General features: G+C 42.7%; 1 protein-coding gene across 1 annotated transcript; it reads right to left on the bottom strand.

The window, feature by feature from the left end:
- Window positions 1-6238: 6238 nt before the first annotated feature.
- Window positions 6239-23863, bottom strand: tmem125a (transmembrane protein 125a). Its single transcript, XM_073475841.1, has 4 exons — window positions 23673-23863; window positions 14845-16317; window positions 8083-9121; window positions 6239-7735 (listed from the first exon to the last, which is right to left on the bottom strand). The coding sequence occupies exon 3, from the start codon at window positions 8782-8784 to the stop codon at window positions 8086-8088; it is 699 nt and encodes a 232-aa protein (XP_073331942.1). The 5' UTR covers window positions 8785-9121; window positions 14845-16317; window positions 23673-23863; the 3' UTR covers window positions 6239-7735; window positions 8083-8085.
- Window positions 23864-24161: the final 298 nt, after the last annotated feature.

Genomic DNA, 24161 nt, shown 5'->3' with positions numbered 1-24161 from the left:
TGTTTTGGAATACTATTGTTTTTTGTTTTCTGTCTCTAGTTCATAACTAGACTCTTTCAACAAATTATGATAGATGAATAATGTGATACGTTTGCAGCTCAGAAATGTAGCACAAGAACAATTTGACCCATTAGAGCAGATCTACTTTGAGCTCCCTTAAACCCTGATATTTAACCCCGGGAACATACTCAGTTTGATTAAAGTGGCAATAGACAAGATTTTGCTTTAAAATATTACGAAGTAAATGTTTTATTTCACAATGTAATGGCTATAGAATAATGACACCACTGGCATTTAGATTGGTTCCCTATAAACCTTACTTTCAATGTGCAGTTTCGTCTGCCACAGGGCACTAAAGCTCCCTAGAAAATAACAGCTGACTGGCAATCAGGTCAGACTGGCAACCTGGTTCCATTTCCATCAAATTTCATATTCTCATTACAGACTTAAAGCAACATTATGTAACTTTTTTACCTTCAAATATCAGCTTCATAATAATTTTGATGTTATGGTGTCTTGTAATAGGGTGAATAGTGTATCTGTCTCAGGCACTCCACCCCCCATCACTTGCTTCTGCACTATGTAACTTCAGTGAGAGGGTAGGATCACAGCGTTACATACATTTTTCACCAGCAAGGACCACACCATCAGTGAGATGGACATGATAGTTTATTGAGGTGGAATATGAGTACCATGTTGAAAAAGGCAATTGAGTATGAGTGCGATGTTGATGAAGTGTTGAGTAGCTGCGGTGTGGCGAAGGCTTCGTTAGGGATCAGTGGCAGACCCCCTATAAGAAAGAGGGAGATAGAGAGAGAGAAAGACAGAAGAAAGGGAGGGAGGGTGTGTAACGCCCGCCAATGTAATAATGTCCACAAACGTAATAAACCACAAACGTAATAAAAATCTGCAGCATTTAATGTAATAAATCCACAAATGTAAGAAATCTGCCTACTACAAACGTAACGCGCGATTTCCCACAAATGTAATAACTATTACATTTGCAGGGATTTATTACGTTTGTGGGGACATGAAAATCTTTATTGTAATAACTTTCCACAAATATAATAACACAATGAATAATGGTCGTTGTGGTTGTTGTTTGTTTGTTTGCCTATACACCTACTAATACTACTGACTGTGGGTGCAAAATCCAGCTGCTGAGTGATAGCGGAGCAGAGAGTCAGCTGCGCCAATACGAAAGGAGTGGCCGAGAATTAGCTGGGGGAAATCCTGGACGAGATTAGAACCTACCTAAATTGGAAAAGAAACTGGGATCGGTTAGCCACTCCACCAGATTATGTGATGACCGAGGGGTTGGAAGAAGAAGCATTTTGAGATTTTCTGAATTGCAAATGATGTGCGAGCAACTCGTATGGGCTGGTGTGTGTCTAGTTTGAAGTGCAGTACAGGAATTGGATTGCCAGTTTGGTCGCTTTTGCTTTGTTTGAGTGTGTAGACCAGGCAGTCTTCTGAGATCCAGTGAAGGTCAGACACGATGGGATGGAGGTGAGAACTGAATTTAGCAGACGGTGTGGTGAACTCTGAGTACCGAAGGAAACCAAAGAAGGCCGACAGGAACGTCGATTCCAGAGTGTGGGCTAGATGGTGAGGTAGGAGGCTGGAATGTAGGGTATTAAAGCAGCAGGACAAGAAGCTAATCTAAGAGATTAGGAATTGATGGAAGACAGCAAGGAGTTTAAGCGACTGGTGCTGGAGGCATTTAAAGAGAGATGACAACTAGTTGGAGTGAAAGGAGTACCAAGTGTTCCAGTGAGAGGGGAGACTGCTGGGGCGATGCTGTTAAGAATGGCTTCCTTGGAGATGCTGATGTGTTCGGCGGAGGTGGGGTTCATGCATTTAATGACTTGGTAGAAATTGAAGGTACCAGGGTAGGATCCATCTCTGCACGAGGAGCCAATCCAAAGTTCTGAAAGTATCCATGTGAGGCTATGACTGCAGGAGAGTTGCTTCTACCTTTACTTATGATGTTGACAGCAGTGACATTATCAGAGTGAATTTTCTTGACCATTTGTGTTGAATGATGTGCGGGTTAGACAGCTGTTCTTCAAAGAGGAAGGTGATGCTGTTCCAGTTTGCGAGAAGGTGTTTCCAGAGGCTTTGGATGAGCTGTCGAGGGCAACTGTATTGGAAGTGAAGGTATGGCAGATCCAGTGACAGCAGGTGAGGAAATGACCAACCTTGAGGATTTATGTGCATGGCAAAGTTCAGGGGACCTAGAAGCAGGAGCGGTTGTCGTTTGTGAAGCAGGTAGGTAAGGAGAAAGCTGTTAATGAGAAGATTTAAAAGATCGAATTTCTCAGTGCTGGGTTGTTGATGGGTATTGAAGCGGACATGGTTAATCATTGGTTGGTTGGGTTGTGGAGAAAGGCAGGTCGAGAGTGGCCACAGCCACAGAAGGAACACACATGCAGGAAAATGCACAGGAGGCATGCTGCAGCCGGATCAGTTGAAGTTATGAGTATGCCCTCCTGGCTGTCGATCAGTCTTGGTTGAGAAGTTTGGTTGAGGGAGGGTATGGAGGAATTGTAGATGGTGCAACAAAGGATGGCTGGTAGGCTGTGGAGAGAAAAACTTGGGAGACAGGCAGCTCTGAGCAGCTAGGTGCGGGTGTCAACCCAGTGGCAGTAAGAAGTGGGAGAGGTTTCTGTAGAGGAGAGACGAAGGGGAGAGCAACTGACAACCCGATGCCAGTAGACAGCAGTTGAGGTTGTTGCAGAGAAGGTCATGGGAAGAGGAACTGGCAACCCGGTGCCAGTAGAGAGGGATAAAGGTTGTTGCAAATAGGGTGTAGTGGGGACAAGAACTGGCAACCCCGTGCCAATAGTGAGAGATGGAGGTTGTTGCAAAGAGGATGTAGTGGGAAGAGGACCTGGTAACCCCGGTGTCATTGATCACATTTGATTCGGTGTGACTCGGAATAGTTATTGGAGGGAATGGGGGATAGTATGGAGCAGGGCTGGCAACCTGGGAGGCGCTACGGAGAGCATGATGACATCACGCATGAGTGCACTCCTGCAGCATCTACCTGAGTGAGGGTCTTATGATATACAACTCTTTGTTGTGTGGAAGAGTTTGTAAGGAGTTGGAAAAGTTTTACTTTGTTACCAGAGCAGTGATGGATGATCCCTCTTTCTTTTAATGCTCTCTGGAGGCCCGCCACCATCCAGTCGGACAGAAGTGAATCGTCGGGAGATCTGACTGGAGCGTGTGAGTGTAACCGTTGGCCCTGAGTGCGGTGTGGAGATGCGTAGGAGTTGCAGAGGGAGGAATTACCTTGTTGTTCGCTCTTCTGGTGGTGGCCTCCCTGAGTGGAACTGGAAAGTGAGGAGAATGATCAGAAGAGTCTGCATACAGCTGAAGAGAGTGAAGAGAGGAATTACGGAGGAATGGATGCCGCTAACCGGATGGTTGGATGCTGGTAATCTGGAGTCCTGTTTTCTGAACCAGAGGACGTGGGGAGCGGGGTTTCTGGAGCAACTGTTACCGTTGTCTTCTGGGCCTTGATGCAGACTGAGATTAAGGGAGACTGGAGCTGAGCTGAAGAGGTCCTTGTCAGAGGGGCTGAGGGACACGAGGTCCATGTTGGACAATCCACGGGTGAGTCCAAGTTTGAATGACTTGAGACTGCGATGTGGTTTTCTTACGAGCGACAGGGGCCGATGTTCGGTGCAGGAGAGACGAGAACAGACAGGCATGAAGCGTAGTGAGATTTATACAGGCACATGACAGGAAGGGGAGTGATTGAGGTGTGGTCCTGCTCCTGAACTTCAGCTAAAACTTTATCTCCATTTACTTGGAATGTTGGTACCACTCTCATGTCTGTACGCTAAATATGAAGCTATATCCAGCTGCAAGTTTGTTCAGCTTACCATAAAGGAGGGAGGGAACCCTGATTGTTTCCAGAGATAACAAAATCCTCCTTCCATCATCTCTAAAGCTCACTAATGACCATAAGACACTGACAAAATTGCTCTGTTTTACTTGTATCATGCTTGTTTGACTTTAGCTTGCATTGAAAGCTTACATGTGATTCAAATTCGCCATTATGAGAGCTAAGCAGTAGATAACTCAAACAGGATCATTTCAGTCAAGCTCACTTTAAACAGATCAATTGAATTTATGTTTAATAATTAACTAAGACTACACCTACAGCTGATAAATGCGAGCCAAACTATGCACATTAGAAAAGTCAAAGTTCAGTTTTAAAGTCTATCACAGGTATGTTGCATAGCCTACGGTACAAATATATTTGTACACATTTTGAACATACTTCTTATACTAAAAATATACTTTCATTTGGGAAAAATATAGTTTATTTTCATTTGGGCTCACAATAAGTTCTAGCAGAAGGCATTTTGTCTGGTTTGAATTGTTTGTGTTCCAATCTTTTCCCTGTCTCGGCCCGACAGAAAAGCTCTGAAATCCTCTCCTCCCACACACTCCTCTCTCCTCAGTATCAGACCTGCCTCTCTCTTCTGTCTGCTCACCTCTTCTTGCTGTCATGCATGAAAACACAACCTGACACTGCGCCTTTATACTGTAGGTCAAAAGAAAGATTCATGTAAGTAAGGATTACAGGATTTCTGCGGGTGTTGTAAAAATGCAGCGTGAACCTTGTTTTTTTTCCTGTGTGTGTGTATGTGTGTTTGTTAGAGAGAGTGGTGCTAGTCTATACCAGCCCCTGCAGACCGCTGCCTTGTGCATTGTGCCTTCAGTTTGCTGTCCGTCATCACTCCAACAATGTTTAACTGTGTGACCCCTTTTGTCTCAAGGCAATAGGCTGTGGGTATGTGCAGAAAGATAAAGAGGCGTCACTGACAAACACACACACACACACGCGCACACGCACACACACACACACACACACACACACACACACACACACACACACACACACGCACACACACCATCGAGACACAATGCAGGACCTTTTTCTGAGGTTCTTCCGCAGGGCAACGTGAGGAATGACTCTCAAAGGCTTTGGACACATTTTACAAACAAAAAAACAACTTTCATATGCCACTATGCAGTTTTTCTTGAAAGGGTTTTCTCTAACAGAAAGGGACATTTTTGCTTTGAAGTGAATGTTTTAGAACTCCTGGAATCAAATGAGACTTAATAATAATGCAGCAATAACAGCATATTGTACTCCAGGGTCAGGTATTATTACCTAAAGATGATGAAGCATATTGACAATCTAGTTCAATCTTTTGCAAGTGCAGTGAAATTCTATCACAGGCAACTCTGATATAATGGATTTAATTTCACTGAGTTTCTTCCCCTAACAGTTATTTCTCCTTTTCTGCTTTGCGAGGGATGATAACGAGCTGTTATCTGAGACAATAATGCATCCAATAAATCACAAGTGCTCGGACCACAATTGTCAGCCTCACTCTAAAATTAAAGCCACACTGTTTGTAAGTCATGAGTCATAATCAGAGAGATAACTGGGCTTATTCAACATGATCCTTAAATAGATCAGATTTATAAAAATCAAATAACGTCCACCCTTCTTTCTTTCACTAAAGTGCTGCAGGGAAGATACTTTCATTAAAAAATATGCTACCAATATAACCTAACTCAGAGTCAATGTGCTGCTGATTCAACCTCAGAGTTTGGCTCAGGTAACCATCTTCTGTGAATGTGTGCCAAATGTGAACAAAATTGGTTAAAATATAACACTGTCCAAACTTTGCCATGGCTACAGTGCAATAAAACCTTCATCTTGCTCTTTTGCTAGCTAGCTTAAAGCTGCACTAATCAACTATTAGTCACCAAGGGGCATTAGATCAAGCTGACACACAACTTCAGCACTGTCATGTAATCTTAAGCATTTTCAGATGTTCATTAAGATTGTTTGATGTCATTAATGTAACCTGTCCCAGAATACTCCAAGAGGTGGAGGTGGTGTTATTACATGCTGACGAGGTTGGCAAACAGCCAAGTCACACCACTGAATACTTTGAAGGATATTTAGGGACATTTTAAGCCATTTTGTTGCCACCAAAACCAGCAAATTTTCACAGGAAGGTCAGGAAGGTGACCAAAATATATTTTAAGCCAAACAATGATGTTTTCCTAACCCTAACCAAGTGGTTTTTGTGCCTAAACCTAACCAGACCATAAGCACAGCATTGTGACAAGAGAAAAAGAGAATTTAACCTAAACAGACGTAAAGTTGCAACATAAAGAAACATTTAGTTGAAAGAAATAGTTAAACGCTTTGGGAAATACATTTATTTGTTTTCTTTGATTTATGACTGTTCACTGCTGGCTTGTGTCCACTGCAGTTCGGGTATCTGCAACTTGTCGGAAAAACACCTCTTTTTGAAATAACAAGAGTTAGTGACATGTCTGTCCACTGCTCTGGGAGCAGACTAGATGTCATGAAATAGCCTTGATGGACGTCGACCAACGAAGCAGACACACTGGCATTTATATAGAGTTCTGTTTCTGATGAAGTCCAGTAGCTGTTTATTGTCTCTTCAGCTCTGATTTGGTACCCACCAACTCCTTGAGGGAAATCTGGATCATTAGCTATCAGGATGCTAGGTAGCTTATCAGCCACATTGTATGCATGTTGGTTGTAGGTAGCCTAGGTGGTGTACAGTGGGGTTTATCAGAGCTTTATGGCTGAAATGTTCAAACAAATGATAGAACAATAAGCCAAGAGGCTAATGAGATCAACAGAGCTGAGGCGATTGGTGTTTCATGATTTCAGCACAATGGATGACCATTTTACATTACACAGAGTAATTTGTATCAATGTTAATATAAAAATATAAATTAAAGCAGGTTTAAGGGAAACAAAGTGCTGCAGGATTAACAGTTAAGACAATGCGTTGATGCGCAAAAACACAAATAATTTATACATTCTGAAGTGCTGTGATATAATTCTCCAACAATCATGTTGTCTTGTATCATACACAGACAAATGTTACAGTGAGGTTCTGACAGGGTCTGTCACAAACACCACAGTCCCACTGCATGTATTATGTCAAATTATTAAATGGGATCAGAAGAAGTCATTTAAATTAGCCGGAGTTTCACCCGTTGACCCAGTTTGTCTCTTCATGTGAACGCAGACAGATTGAGGGTGGTGCGTTGAACAAAAACAAATTAAAAAGATGTTCGGTGTATGCTGTATGTTCTCTTCTATCAGTCATTATGTATCGTCCATTTCAATTGTTGCCTTTCAGCTGGTTCTCTTATCCATGTATCTTACAGTGGTGGTCTGATGTGTGTCCCAAGGACACCTTGACAAAATACATTATCTTAAATATGTGAAAGACCAATTTATATACGACCCTTGTGACAACAAGATGGGTTTCTGTCTCTTCATCTGTGCAGGCATAATTCCTTTACAACTTTAATTTTAAATATCATGTGGAGAAGAGCTTTATATACAAATGAAATGAGTCATTTCATTTTAAGCTGTGCTTACACCACAGGCCTTTGTGTTCGAATCCAGACAGCTGCACCTGTCCAGTGACAATAACATCAAAAGACCTCCCTTCTGTTTGTGAACCAACACTTCTCCCTTTAGTTTTAGATGTGTTTCAGCTACTATGTGTGCTTTTCATTCCACCGGATCTCCCTAAATACCACTTGAGTCAAGTTTTGTTTTTACTTCTTTTCCATGCTTTTTTGTTGGTGCTCTGCTTACTGTCTCTGCCAAACTGCCTCAGGCACGAGCATTTTGGCATCTGTCCTGTGTGAATGGAGTAAAAGTTACAGAACATTAATTAAATGCTGATTAAACTTTCAAATACCACTCATTTGTACTGTGAATGATATGCCAGAGCAATTTGTGCCTGGTCACAAGGAAAAAAATCTGAACTGGGACGTTCAACCTGTGTCTGAGATTTGATTGCTTATTGCTAACATCTTCACCAAGCAGATATTACAAGTTCAACTCATTTTACCGCATATAGTTTAATCAGCTGGCGACAGAGCTGAAGCATGGAAGGGATGAATCCTGTCTAATCAGATTTATTGTAATATTTGGGTATAAAGCCCGTTCTAATTTAGTTGAGGCTAAATGTTAGAGAGTCTTACATCTCATATGAGATTAGCCAGACTGGAGGTGGTCTCTCTGCGAGCCTGACGGTCCATGTGTCCGGAAACAGTGAAGATATTCAAAACCCGGTCCAACAGCCTTCGTCCGTGCCTTGTCCTTTCAAGCAGGAGCACAACAACAGAGTATATTCCAACACCCACAACAGCTGCCCCCCCTCCAGCCAGCAAAACCACTCCAGAGATGTACATATCATTAAGGGCTTGACCGGGCTTTGGCATGTGGTTAACCAGGGCCAGATGTAGTAGGACCCCTCCACAGATCAACAGTGACAAGCCAGTAATCAAAACCACAAGGAGGTCCGATAAACCGCCACTCTTTAGCATGTTGATCCGCTGCCGGCTTCGAATGCAATTCATGTCCTGCACAGCCGAGCTGAGCAGTTGTTTGAGCAGGACTCCCAGAGCCAGCAGGCAGAGGGCCGTGCCTACACCCAGCCGCCATTCGCTTGACACGCTGGTGGTGGTGGATAGAAGGCCGACGCCGCCAAGTCCGCATCCCAGGATTAGAAGAACAGCCACGCAGTAGCAAAGCAGAGACTTCCCAGGATCTCTGAACCACCACAGCTCCACCTGCTCCTCCAGGATGCCGTGCTGGATCCGAAGTGGGTCTGCTGGACTATTCAGGGCAGGCTCAGAGCCTCTGGGAGCCCCCAGGGGGGCAAAGTTGTCCAGTTCAGGCATCCTGATACCACTGCCACCCTTTGGAATAAGGTCGCCACCCCCAGAGAAGACAGAATCCACGTGATAATCCTTTACGTCCTTATCTCACTCACCAACAGTTACTGTGAGAGTGTCAGCACCAGCAGAAAGCTGGTGGCAATGATACAAAAGAAACGGATGTAATACACCAAATGTACTTGACTGAGCTCAGTGTATTGTAGTTTTCCACCTTTCTCTTGTTCTAAACTGATGATGTCTTGGTCTTGTGGTCCCAAATGATTAAGCTCTCATGAACTGGATCTTCTTTATAGCTTCAACATCCAAAGCAAAGAATCCAAACATCCACAGAAGTTCTAGTCTGGAAGAAAAGACAGATAGATATAAGTTAGATGTAACAGGGTTTGTACAGTGATTCTATCTGCCATATACATACGGTAGTGTAGCATTATTTGCTAAAGCTACACTACCTGCCCCTGATAGTTGTGTCCTTCATTCTTAAGATTCATGTCCAGATTTAAGTTGTTTGTTCTGTTAAGTTCAGAACTCTGCACAAATTTAGCAAATTCATGTTAATATGTCCCATCTGTGAGCATGCTGGTGTTGTGACTCATTTAAATGCTACTCAGAAATGTAACAAGAGGATGTAAAAAAAAAAATGATGCTAAATTGGTCACATGATATAAATAGTGCATTTGGCAAACAAGGTAGCTAGCTAGCTGTTGTGCTAAATTAACTTGTTGATCTTTTATAGCGTGCTGGGGAGAGTTTGGCAGGCCTCTGTATTAGTCACGAGTATGCAATATTTTTTTCCCAGGATGGAAATGGTATCCATGACAAAGTCAGTGGGTTTATTGGATAAGTTTTCGTTGAAATGCCCGAAATAAGGTCTGAGGTTACCACAGGATTAAGATGTTTATGACATGCTGTGCTTTCTAACAAGTGGCTAAATGAGACTACAGAGGTTGACACGGACATTAAACGTCATCACACCGAACACGGAGACTTAGCTACTCACTAATCCGTCTTTACAGGCAGACTTTAGTCACAAATTATTCTTTCTCTAACTTTACAACTTGTAGATTGATCAATTTATAGAAAACATGTATGGTAACTGTGTAGTAAGACGCTTAGTGGTGGTGACATTCAAGTCATGCAACCACACTGTAGTCTGTTTGTAGTCTAACTATTAGCAATTTAATTTACACTTCAAAAATCAAAGTGGTGTTCATCTGTGAAGATCATCTCGCTGAACAAAACCCAAGTATCATAAACTTGTGTTTGCCACAGAGCTTATTTTCGGCAATATTCCAAAATCCAAGCTTATTGTTCAGGGAACCAGGGTGATGTTAACGTTGAGTTAGCCTACAAAAATCATCTTTAGTCATTGCTACACCACTCTATTATATTCTAAAGGAGACAGGAAATGACATCACAGAGGAAGATGCAGACTTCCTGCCCATCCTTCCTTAAAGCACAACACAAAGTCTAGGCGTTCTTTGACTAACCAGTTTCAGTGCTGTCTAGCAGAGCTCAGTTACATCAAGTTACACAGAGACTGGCTTTACATGAGAACTGAAATTTGGAGCTCAAACCCTCTTTGTTCTGACCGTTCAAGGCTCTCTGAACAAAGACAGGTCAGTGAAGCAGAACTACGCAGCTTGGTGTCAAGTTACTCTTTAAGATTCTCAGTTTTTGTATTTTTGCAGTGCGTGGTGGATAAAAATCCATCAGATCAAAGATGTGCATGCACACGTGGGCGCGCACACAGTTTCTCTGAACATCCAAACTTGCTGGTTTGACTGTGTGAAAAACTTGGTGTGCTGACACTGGCAACCTTTTCTATATCTCATTATCACTATGCTAATGAGTTGCCACTACCGAGGTGGCTGGATAAAACAAGCATCAGCTGCCGATAGAATAAACAATGCCCATACACACACACACACATACACACAATCAAAGAGCTAATGCAGAAATGTAAATTTTCTCTCTCGCATCCTCCCAAACACACACCCACACAAGCTCACTGAATGAATCCTTCTTGTTTGAACTCTCTAATACTTCAAGTCTAATTAACCTTCTTGTGTGTCTATACTGTGTTTTTGTATATGTTTTATCACATAAGTGATAAATATTCTTAATATACATGCAAATCTTTTTTATACATATCCTGCTCCATTCTCCTCCTCTCCTCCTTCATTCTTTCCCTTACCTCAGCATATTTAACCTGTCTGTAGTTTGTAACCTCATCACACCCCCATAACACACTCGTGTAAACATATACAGCACACACACACACACACACACACACACACACACACACACACACACACAGAAACAAACAACCAAGGTTATGACTGTCGACAGCTTGTCTTTTAAAACCTGTCGGCGGCTTTATTTCTATCAAAGTCAGCAGTGCGCAGCACAAGCCCACGCGCCCCGACACAAGCTGACAGGAGTTAGAGCTTGTCCTCGCCAGCCGCAGATTTTGCTAACAAAACGCTGCTTTGCAAAATTTGAAACAAAAAAAATGTCAATCTGAACACGCAGAACATGAGCTCAAATTCAGACAGTAAAGTTTATTATTATTTATTTTAAAAACCTTTGACACGTCTACAAACCAGTTTATGTGCAGCGACAGAAACAAATTTTGATCGCATTTTTTCCCATCTGTTTGGAAAAAGACTACAAACTAAATGCAAGATCACATTTCCCATTAGTGCGGACAGGTATCGCCTTGTGCTGAGGCGGAGCAGTGACACCGTGACACGCGGAGGTATGAGGTGCATATACAAGGTGTGAAATGAAGGGTGAGGTAATTACAGCAGAGAAGGAGGGGTGTTTATTGGCAGCATGCTGTTCTGGAAGCTTTTCACATCCTGTATCTGATGGGAGATTGTGTGTACGTGTGTGTGTGCTTGTTATGTAGGAGTAAACAAGAGTAAATAAGTGGGTGAAGATATGAAACGTGTTGGCATGTCTTTATTAATTTGTGATGTGATTGTGTATGTTTCACACAGAAAGACAGAGATGAAGGTGCATGTATGCGCTGTATGTGCGTGCATGTGTGTGTGGGGACGTGTGTGTTTGTTAAATCACTAATTAATCCCAGATGGTTTGAGCTCAGTGTCACTGACAGGTAGCGCTTCAGAAATAGCACAGTAATTGAGGTGTGTGTCTGCAGTTGAGGCGCCAAAAGGTGTAAAGGTGACAAAAACAATATATGTGGTCCTCCACCACTATCCACCTCTTTGTCTTATTTAGATTTTGGAAACATCCCCGTCCATTATACAGTGCACGCTCATGAAAGCTTATTTTCCGTTTCATTAGATACAGTGGCTCACAGTAAAGTGAAGCAGGGACACAAACGGGTGATCGAGCGGGAGGCGATGGCACGCAACAAAGATCATAAGATGAAATCGAAGCCTTAACGACACAAGTATATCTCTCTCTGTGTTGTGTTTCTCACACTCTGATCCCCACAGACACATACACACAAAGAACTGCTGGACCATGTCTGCCTTTCCTCTTTTATCACTTATATGACCTCTAGACTCTATCATATCAGCTGTGTCATATTGGCCTCATAAATATCTTTACAAAAGCACTGACTCACTGCTTCACTCTCCACTGGCCTCCTTTTAAGTCATAAAAAAGAAACAGGTACAGATACACAAACAATTTACTCAACTTCACATGACTCAGTTTTTCCGAAGACCACAGCATTCTGGCAATCTGGAAGCAGAGTCCCTGAGGGCGTGTTTACACTACATGGTCATGGGCTGACAATCATGAGAGAGACCTGGTAAAATCTTCCGAACTTAAGCCCTATTCACACAGGACTAGTATCACCTGGGGGACGTCCAGTAATTTGTTATAATTGTGGAGGACGTCTGTGATCTTAATCTTCTGCCATGTCTGTAAGTTCCACCTCATATCACCTACCATATTTCTAAAAAAGAGGTCATGTGATAATATTAGTCATAAAATCACATGAGGTCCCCTGCTAATACTAGTCCTGTGTGAATAGGCCTTCAGGCACTCACAATGTGATTACTTCTACTGGCCACTTCTGCAAACAACCAAAGAGCGATGAACACACGCACAAAGATAATAGTTGATAGAAAAAAAGAAACCTTGTGTGGAGTTGTGGTGATGCAGACTGATGACTGGAGCTGATGGCGTGCCTCTGCTCTCTTTTACTTCATAAGTGTGCTGTGTGTCATTTTGAGGCCTACAGTTTGGCAGCACACTACGTTGCCATTTTAGGTTTTCAGCGCCAGAAGTGACCAAAATTTAGATGAGAGGGTGGAGCTGTGAAGAACATCCTGATAAGATCTGATTGAAATTTCGCTCGAGCTTCATTAAAATAATTGAGAAGGCAGGGTATGATTAAGGACTGGTTGCCTTGTGATTCAAAAGCTGCTGGTTCTGAGACGGGACAACTACTCTTTCGCGTGCTCAGTCCTTAGTTTATTTCTCATACCATCCTTTCATTCACTCCTCTCACTCATGCTCACTCAAGATTGTCATCATCTAGGGGCCGTCAATTCATATCAGCTGCTCACATCAGCCGGGCACAACCATCTAATATTACAGTGACACACCTTCACTGTTAGCCTATCATCTTGCTGCTGTCTTTTTAAATACGATTGTCTCCAGCCGCTAGTTCATTCATGCTGCTGTTTATCACGCGTCCTCCACCTCCATGACTGCCTAGTTGTTGCAGTTTCACCAGATTCATCAGTCCACTTGTCTCAGAAGATTCATCAACCACCACCACCACAGTGTCTGGGCTCCATGGGGGGATTCTTCTTGCTGCTGCTCAGGGCAGACGCCCTTGAATCACGAAATCTTCCTGTAGAGTCTAAGTGCCACAGACTTCTGACGAGACTCATTATTACGTATTCTCTGCTGTAATAAACATTTTTTTTACTTCATTCACTAGTCTTTCCTGATTTAACTGTAATCGGGACCGCAATTTACAAAATGAACATCATGCTGTATTGAAGGAGACCAGAAACTAGTGTTTGAGACCATAAACTCATTAGGAAACTGTTTACTGATGTAATAGATCCAGTGAGAAGAAGGGACATTTTCTCATAACCTTACATACGAATCAGACTTCTTTTTGAAACCAGTGGAGTCGTCCCCCTGCAGGTCATCAGAAACATTTAAGTGTTGGCTTCACTTTTCAGACCAGAAAGCTCCGTTGATAATTTATAGTCTATGATATCTCTATGACTCACCGTGCGTTCATCGCACAATCTGACATGCCTCAATTGATATCATACAGTCTGACAACTAAGATTTTATCAGACCTATCTCGTGAGTGTAACATGCACAATTGTTGTTGTCGCACATTCTAAGGGCGTCGTTGGTCAAGAATAAAAACATTTCGTTCCTCTACACCTGTGCACTGAAAACCTCGCGTACATTATGTCTGACAATGAATATTCACACCTAAGCTGTGAATTTTCACACAACTCCCACAATGTTCTTTGCATCTATTCATAAAATATGCGCTGACATATATCCGCTGACGTGCTACTGTAAAAGAATGAATGCGTTGAAAAGCATTATTGATGATCCACTTTATACCTCCATTCGGCCCAATTAGGAAATTTCGGATCGACGATTGTATCTGACAGTAACTTAGCCAACAAAAACAGACGCTATATCAGCATATTCCTCTGTCTGAAGTGTCTCACAGAGGCTATAGAAAACTGCACCCATGATCATTATCACAATTTATTTGAAACGGGTGCTGTATCTGAAGATAATCCTAAATGGGTTTCTTTTAAGTGACGGGAATAATAAGAATGTCCCGGTCGCTCAGCCCCACAGTCAAACCTAAAGTGACTGAAGACAGGCTGACACTTACCGTCCAAACAGTCTGTGTAATGCAAATGCACGAGATAAATGATGGAAATATCATAATATCATCAAAAACCTTGGACATTGAGTATCATTTTCTCTCTTTCCCTCTTTCTGTATGTGCCTCCTCTTAGTTTTCAGCCTGCAAGGTCGCCAGAGTAGCTGTGCTTTGGAGTAAAAAACACTATACTGCACTCCAATTACCTGGGTAGCTTTGGGACTCCGGTATTCCCCCCTCTGTTATGTCAGCCCGCTGAATTCATTTCACCAGCCATTAGTGTCTCATTTTATTGTTGATTCGCGGTTCTCTTAAAATTGGTTGTCTCACATTCTATGCTAATCAAGAACGGTGGTCAGCAGAAGTTAGAAGACGGCAACAACATCCAGCGAAAGTGGGGTAGCTGAAATCTTGTGTCTTGGTGGGATTCTCAGTCAGAAGAATGAAACTGTAAATGCCCTTGACACGAGGTGATGTTGGGGCAGTTAGCAGTTACAGCTTAGATAAAGGCATAGATGCTCGCCCAAGGAAGTCCCGCATGTATTTGCGTTATGCTGCCAGAAAAAAGCTTCTCCTTTCTTCAGATTTGGGAAGCAGGAAGAAAAAAAAGTGGCTTTCCTGCTGTAAAAAAAAAAAAATCCTTTCCAAGTATTGATTTGCTAGTAAAAATGTCAATATTTTTGCCAGGCGATTGCAGTTCTTCTTACTGTCATTTAGATCACAGATGCCAGGGGGGAAAAGGAAGTGCGACGCTCAGAATGAAACTTTTGCGGTGTTTAGAAAACTTAGCCGACTGAGGGGCTGTCCTCCCTTGCAAATCAGTCTTCTTGTGGTTTCCTGTTTCCTTCAAACGTGGTGTTTCCTTTATTCGGAATCTTATCAATGCTCACATCTTCTCTCCACACAAACATGGAACGAGATAACTCTGCCAAATAGCCAAAGCAAAAAATATATCAGGCAAAATTTTTTTTGGGGGGGGGGTCCTTGTGGTCCTGCTGCTGAATTTCCTGCTGTGTGCGTTTTTATCCGAGGGCCTTGGGCTGGTCTGAAGGGGAGTCCACGGGAGACAAGGCGATGTGTTGCCGTGGTGACAAAGCAATACTCTCCTACGCTCTCCTTCCTGTCTCCCCCCACACACACGCTGACACATACACCCCCCCTCCTCTAGTCAGGCGTTGATTCTCTTGGCGTCCCCACGGGCGAGGAGAGGGGTCAGGGTTGGCTCCATCTGTCTATGTGATGGGCATTGGTGCCAAGCGCCACGGGGGCTGGAGAGAGAGGAAAGAAGGCTCGTGTGGAGTGGGAGGGTAACGGATGTTTCAGAGCTGTCATCTGGGACTCCGAATGGGGCAGAGGGCTGAGGCTGAAGCTGGGGCTGGGGAGAGTGGGATAGGGATTGGGGGGTTAGAGGAGAGGGGGCTGGGTATGGAGGGATGGGCTCCGGGCTAGGGATAGTGCTGAGACTTCATTTGCTGTTCGTGGGGATGCAAGTGTGGCTGGCAAAGAGAAATGATGCTGAATAGGTCTTTATGCACACAAGCTGGATCTTTCTTTCTTCTCCACAATCACAATGGACAGCAGAGACACCCAGGGAGCCTCACTCTGTCAGGAAACAGTAAGGAGACAATGGCCGAGTCAGTGTCACTGTCCTCGCTCTGTCAGGGATCACAAGGGAAAACCTAAGACAGGAAGAGAGGAAGAAAGGCCTTTACATCAGCTGCACATACTGTACTGTAAAGTCAGCCCATGGCTCACTGTAGCAGGACTTACCTCAATCCCTCCAGCTGCAACGTCATCACTTTGTTCAAATCTCAAACATGCTTCATCTCTAGATGTTAATGTATGACTATTGTCTGTCACCGTATCATTTGAATTACGAGCTCAATCAAAATGAGAGCCACTTAAACTTTAGGAAGGGAGGGGATACACAGATGCGCCCCTTGAGTGGAATCATTTAAATCTGTTAGCAGCCATAGTCAGTAATGTCACAAACAAATGATTTCTTTTTAGACATGTTGCTGGCAGGACTTTACAAAAGGCATTACTTGTTGGTCAGTGTACCACTTTGGTCTAGGGTGAAATCTCTTTACAACTGTTGGATGGATTGTCATGAAATTCTGTAGAAGCATTCACAGTCACCAGAGGATATAACCTAATGACTTTGGGGTTTCCCTGACTTACTATTAGATTGATATTTTTTTGTTTTGAGCGCTGACTTTTAATAAAGGTGGGCGACATGACAACTCCCCAAAAGTGAAGCTCTGTGGTGGCTGAAGTATAGGTCATAAACACCGCCCCCTCCATGTTAGCAGATGGGATGTGGGCCAGACACAAAACTCAAAGTACACGTTGAGTTTTTCCAAAAGATTGTTTCTTTCATTTTAGGTTGTTCTTATAATGCTGACATATGTTAAATTCAAGATTCAAGATGTTTATTGTCACTCCGGTTGTATAAGTACACCTTTGCTAGGAGACTCCACTATAGACATGATATAGTGATGATGATGATGATGATGATGATGATGATGATGATGATGACGATAAAGAAAAACAGAGTATACAGAATCAAAAATATTGGACAGCAGAGATAAGGTGCATGTGTATATACTATCTATACATGTATGTAAATGAGACACAAGTATGATTGCTGAATGTAAAGGCAGCAAGGGTGTATTGTTGTTGTGCAAAGACAATAAGTGTAAAATAAAGCAAGACCATATAAAAAGAGCAATAAAAGTGACCATGTGTACTGATTGTTTGATTGAGGGTGCATTGTTCCTTTTTCTGATAAGTTTGGTTTTAATCAGTTACTTAGTGCTATATGCAATAAAGAGGACGTGATGTCATGATTGACAGCAAACCCCTGCTCAGGATTGAGTCGGGTGCCTCAACAGTTGGGATTTTAATACTGTGCAGACTCCAAATGACTTCACCTGCACAAGATGTCAGCATTCATATCTGGCATATTTTGGCATGAATCCACTATTTAGACCTGGTTATCAGCCTTGTTTTTAATTTTGCACAGTGGTCACTCACGATATTGCAGCTAAAAATAACATTTTCCCCATAGACCACCATCATAAAAGAGAGGTCTGTAAAACTGTTGACAGGACAGGGTCCATTATGACTCTATTATCAATTTTTGATCCATGGAGGTTTCATATTTGTAAACCTTTCCTTGAGCCAAAGAAAGCGATTTAAAAATCTGTGATATCTCTCAATGTAAAGTCTATTGGCCAAGCCAGAACTCATGGGCAGGGCCAGCTGGATAAAGTCTGCTATGTGTATTCAGTTGGCTGCATAAGCAGGAAGTAGACCTGGAGGCTAGAAACTTTTGATTGGAGTTCTTTTATAAATGTATCGATGTATTTGTCTTCAGTTTTACACAGTGACAAGAGCTGGAGAGGCGTTGTCCATCTTTATATACAGTTCATGGTTTCTGTCTGGACAACTGTGGGATGATTGCCAAGAAATGTGGACATTCATGTTCCCCTCAGGATGAATTGTAATCACTCTGGGGATCCTCTGACTTCTTCATTAAGCTCCATCATTAAGTTACAACTAATCTGGTTTATGACCAAATCTAAACACATGACATTCCCTGAGCCTCAGCTGTACTTTATCTTCGGTGTTTATTAGTAGATGTTAGCATGCTAAAAATACTTAACAAGGCAAACATTCGGCATCAGTGTTGTCACTGTGAGCATGTTAGGGATATGATTATTGGTCTGGCCAATTATTGGGGCAGATATTCAGCATTTTTCAGTTAACATTGTTTATTGTGTCTAATTGCCAGCACAATAAATTAATTTTAAAATGCAGTACTTTGGCTCTGATGCAGCATCCTCTCTCTGTCTGTCTGTAGTCACCACGCTGTGGTCTCACTCAATGTTCCGCCCACGACACTATCTGACTGGTTACACATCACAAGTAACAGTCTAACAACTCTTAATAATCTGGATCGGCAAAGTAACTAATAACTAAAGTTATGAAATAAATGTAGAGGCGTGGAAGTATAAAGTAGCAGAACATTGAAGTACTCAAGTAAAGTACCTCAGAAGTGTACTAAAGTACATTACTTGAGTAAACTGTAGCAAGTTACATTCCATCACTGGTTATTCTAAATTTTGACACTGAGATCAGAAATCAGTTTCTGATTGCTAATCACCTGTGTTGGCCCTGAAGAAGCCACATTGGTTGATCCCTATTTCAACCCACTTCAACCCTCCCTCTTACTCTCTGGCTCCTGGTTTAATTCCACCCGTTCTGAGCGAGCTCATTTCTCAGCTTATGGCACAGCATCACACCGACCGCCACGACCAGCCAAGACCTGCCCCCCTGACACCTTATCCACATACAAACACACACACACATACACACACAAACATCCCCATCTGTTCTCCCTCCTTATCTCCCCAGCCTCCCACACCTTCCTTACTTTGTTCTATACCTCGCTTCTCTCCTCATCTGCCTCACCACCAGTGCTCCTTTATCTGGCTAACTTCTTATCTCTCCCGTCTGCTGTCTGCGCTGGCGTTTTGGTGTCGGAGAGGGATGTGCGTATGGGGTGGGAGGGGGCGGATTACTTGTCTTTGCCACAGATCCCCCTCTGGCTCCAGGTAACGCTGTCTGACTCAAAGCCCCTGTGCCATAATGCATGCAAGCACACATACACACACAATGTGCAGCACCTGTTCTCGTGCGGTGGTGTTTACACTGTTTTCTCAGCGAGATTGTGTTGTCATTACCCCCTCGTTCCCTCCTGTATCTGCTCCCCCATCATTCCCAGCATTGAAATCCACCTATTCATCAACCTCAGTAAAATTCCTTGGCATTGTCAAACCTCAACACAAACACACAGTAACAATATAGGCTCAGATTATCAAAATATGATTCATGAAAATGCACAATTTCCATCTGTTATCGAATATGGCATATGGCATTTCCTTCTTTTTAAATTAGCTTCCTCCTCTCACACTGCTGTTGACAAAAATGTAGCCCAGCCCAATGTAGTTCAGTTTAGCACAGGCTGTGGACCCTATTCAGTCCCTTTGCAATGGCAGCAGCCAAATGTGTCTCTTAAATGCTGGGCCCAACTCATACTGTCATGAATATTTCTGCATCCGTCAAAAAGTCTCCATTACCAAACAAGAGCAAAAAACAATGTTTTTGTAAGTAGGAGGAAATTAACTGAATGACGTGCATAATGACTAAGCTGTGTTTGTCCCTGCACCGAAGAAGTGACTGTTGATTCAAAAAGAAAAACCTCTGGAAAAACAGCCGGCTGCTTTCCTCTGTCGCGCACAGCTGCAATATTAAAACGCTAATCAAATCACCAATTAACATGCTGGTCCCCTTCTGCTTCACTCCTGCTGACGACGGGAAAGAAGCTCTCTTTTCTTTTTTCTCCTCCAGTCTTTGTTTTTTTTAACCCTCCCCCTTTCCTCTTGTGGGTTCAGAGGTGATATTCCGCATATTCTAATTTGATATTGGCTGTCTGGTGATAATGATTGTAATGAATGAGATGGCTGGCTCGACGTCTGGCCGTCTACCTTATCCTGTTGACTACCTGAAATGATGTCTATACTGCAGCAGCACCTTATCATTTAGGCTGAAAAAACGGTGGTTTTGGTTATTTTTAGCCACAGACATTCACGTTCCCTTGAGAACTGACTTTCTCTTGGGCCACCATGAGGTCGACATTTGTGGTTTTAGGTGAAATATTGCATTAACTATCGAATGGATTCCAAATGAAATTTGGAAGAAACATGTTTCCCACTTAATATTGATTGACTGATACCACTCTTGTAACTGTACACTAAAGCTACAAGCTGGAACCAGCAGCTGATAAGCTTAGCTTAACAAAAATGGGAGTGAAACAACTAGCTTGGCATTGTCCAAAGGTATCAAAATCTGCCTGCCAGCCCCTCTATAGCTCACCAATTAACATGTTGCATCTCATTTGTTTCACCACTGTGTACAGCTGAATACTCCTCGCCCCTACAGTGGCCACTGTTTGGTTTTTGGTTTGACCCACTTCCTCTGTAGATATAAAAGGCTCATTTTAAGGTAACAAAAGCATAAAAACTCTTAGTTGCAGGGATTATACACAATAACAACATAATCGTGAATATTCTATTCCCTTCCTGACAATAAATCCTCCAAAAATCCAACACACTGGACCTTTTTCTGGGCCTAAATTGCTATTTAAAGGAGGTTATGTACGAGACTGTTACTTGGCCTATAGACCCATAACTCCCTGGTTGCCTGTCAACTGGTCCTGGCTAAGAAGTAGACCAGCCAAATCAGTGCAAAAATAATGACTTTCCAGTCAGCCTCAGCTGTACATTGAGTGAGTAGGGATGCAGGATATATATCAGCCCAATACTGGGAAAAACAACGGCCCATAATGAAATTCAATAGAGCTGATAATCTGAAGCCAAATTGCTTTCATTGACTAAACAAGTAGAGCCACACACCACCACAAAGTTGTGTAGATAACAACAATAAACACGAAGAAGAAGACAAGAAGAAGACTAGAGAGCTAAACATGTGGTCGCACGTCTGAATGTTTTTTTTTAACAGATTCAGAGGAATACAGTGCAAGAACAAGAGTTCAGAGAGAAGAGAAAAAAGCTACACGTTTTAATTAGAGCTGTGGGATACCCTCTGGTTTGCATAAACATCAGGAAAGGAACTTTCTTTTGAAATTAAAAAATATAAAATTATTGGTCATTAGAAGCAGGTAATTATCGGTTGTCGTTATCTGCTGAAAAAATTCCATATCGCAAATGTTAGCTCTCTCCGAAGTTAAACTTCAAACATGGTAACCTGCAAAACATCAGCATGGTATTGTCATTGTGAACATGCTAGCCTACTAATGTTAGCATTCAGCACAGTACAGCTGCACAAAGCTGCTAGCGTGGCTGTAGACCCTGAGAAGTTTTGCATTTGGAGACAGGTAGGCAAGTTTTTGGGGGGAATACTGTGAGTCACGGGATTCCTCTGAGATTCCCATGGGATGAGAGTCAATTTCACCATTTATCACGTGACTGGGACAGGATAGGAACAGAGTTAGTGGGAGCGATAGCCGAGGCCAGTTTTTATTCAGTAAATATGCAGTTCAACATTATTTTCCTTATTTTGAACATAATCCTGTTCATTCTGTCGTCTTTTTAAAATTCTTTCCGATGCTCTCCTGTCTGCTCTGGTGGCTGGTTGCCTGTTGGTTGCAGCCACCTGATCAGTGCATGGAAACACAACACGGGAACAGGAGTCATTCTTCCAGGACTGGGACGGGGCGCGAGCAGGAAGGGACACAAAAATGTTTACGAAATCATTCACCAACTTTCCCTACACTGAATCGGTCGAGCTGAATTGATTATGCTTCGACTGTAGGTGGACACATTTTATGCTCAGGGACACAAGCGGACAGTCAGTGCAGCTGCTGTCAATGACACACTACATGCCTGACGCTGTGTATCTGCTGACTGTGAAACAAAATGCCTCTTGGGGATATTTAAGATTCTGGCCAACTCTCTGTTCCACCCTTTGTCTGGCGTCCATGTCACACACACACAAGCCACACACACACACACCTCACCTATACCAGGGCTCTCATATAACTCCACTTTGCACGGTCATCTACAGACCCATTCACTTTGTTTTCCTCCTCCTGCTCTTTCATCCGGCGCTCTGTGTTGACTTCAGGCTCCGTCCTAATGAGTTCTATCACATGTTGTTTTCAGCCTGACCTGTTTTTAAGAGTCAGACTTCATCTTAAAAGATCTATTTGTTGTGGTGAGAGCGACAGCATGTAACCCTCTGTACTTCAGACGACCTGCCACGATTCGTCCGTGGTCTTCAGATTAGTTACAACAGATCCATATGAACAAAGTGGCACAGGGGAGGTCATGCATGGACAGCGTATTGATCTGTTCCAATACAGACAACACTTCCTCTCGCTGTGGTTTATGAATTTTCCACAATGCAGCAAAACTGACCTCACTGTATATGAGAGCAACCCTGAGTATTGATGATCTACAGGGCAGATTATGCGCGCTTGTTAACCGTCATCCCGCCTGGTGCAAAGGTTAGGGTGTGACCCAATGTCAACATGTCTTACTTCCTTGTTTTTAATGGCATCAAAATTCACTATGAGGAAAGTCCAGAACATTACACTGAAGTGGGAAAAGCACACAAACAAGAGCCCTGTAATTCATAGATAAGTCTTAGAAGTCAAACTACATTGAGGATACATGTGTTTAGAGGTGATTCTGAATCCACAGTCTCGTCTGCTTATTTGATACTTAAGAAAAATGATTTAATAATCATTTGCTGGAAGGAAACAGAGGTAAGAAGAACATTGGACAGCGGGTGAACAAACTGCGGCTTTTGTGTTTGCACATTCTGTCAACATTTGTCGTAATTGAGCCTTCAGGGAAGTCCTTAAAAATAACAGGAGGTTGCTTTTCATCTCAAAACTTTGGATGCCACAAAGGTCATGAGAGTTATGATTGGGTTAGACATGACTCAAACAAGGGATACATAACCAAATAACCTGTCTGAAAAATAGATAAAAGGGGAAAAAGACAACAACACATACGTGGCAGCAGGAAATTAATACATTAACATACATTATGCCACAGTAGCTTTTAATACAGAAAAAAACAAACATTTTTTTGTAGCTAAATCAGCAATTCATAGGCTAAATTTAATATCACCTGATTATAGATTACATGAATTCACAGATGATTATTCTTCTCTTATAATTCACTGATAACAGGCTAAATGTTTTTACATTTGTTATTATTAAAAATATGTTTATCATTGTTGTTTCCATTGGGGAATAACCGAAAAAGGGACATTTTAGTGCCTAAAAATTACTCACAAAAAGTTTAAAATAAAAATAAAGAAAACAAAAATAGCTTGTGTAAAAGAAAATAAGATTAAAAGATGTTTGATGTTTTAAAAAAAGTTGTAAGTGAGCGGATTGTTCCTGTGTGTGTAGTTTATCAGGAGCATGGAGTCTTACCTGTGCGCTCAGCTGCTCTCTCTCGGTCTCTTCTGCTCCGATCGTGCTGATCTATTCCGCCTTTAATCCCGATCAGCAGACTGTGTCCACGGTCAATAAAAGTCTCAACACAAACCACTGCGTGCCTTCATTTCATTTTTCGGATAAAGGAGTCCGGGATCCGGAGTCATGCGATGGCAGCAGAAGGCTGAAGGTGCTCCTCTTCCTGCCTCCGCTCGGTCGCTCTGCCTCTCCACCGGACGGACTTTCCCCGTTTAATGCAGGTGTGGCCGCGCAGCGCACGGCGGCAGCCAGGGGACGCCGATGGGAGGGGACAGAGAGCCGGTGGATCGACCTCCGCACCGCCGTGGGTCCCCCGTGGGGAACCGCAGCACATGACACGTGGTGTGGGGTGAGAGATAAAAGCCACACTGTGATTATGATGTCCGCCGATGGGCTGAGTGCTCATCTGTTTACTGAGCAGATGTGGTTTAACCCATCCGGTCTCTA

Source organism: Pagrus major, chromosome 11, assembly GCF_040436345.1.
Source record: "Pagrus major chromosome 11, Pma_NU_1.0".
NCBI lineage: Eukaryota > Metazoa > Chordata > Actinopteri > Spariformes > Sparidae > Pagrus > Pagrus major.
The sequence above is the reverse complement of the archived record's forward strand: the minus strand, read 5'-3'. Positions and strand labels throughout refer to the sequence as shown.

Coding starts and splice junctions, on each gene's coding strand:
- tmem125a (XM_073475841.1), bottom strand. CDS start 8,784: ATGCCTGAACTGGACAACTTTGCCCCCCTGGGGGCTCCCAGAGGCTCT.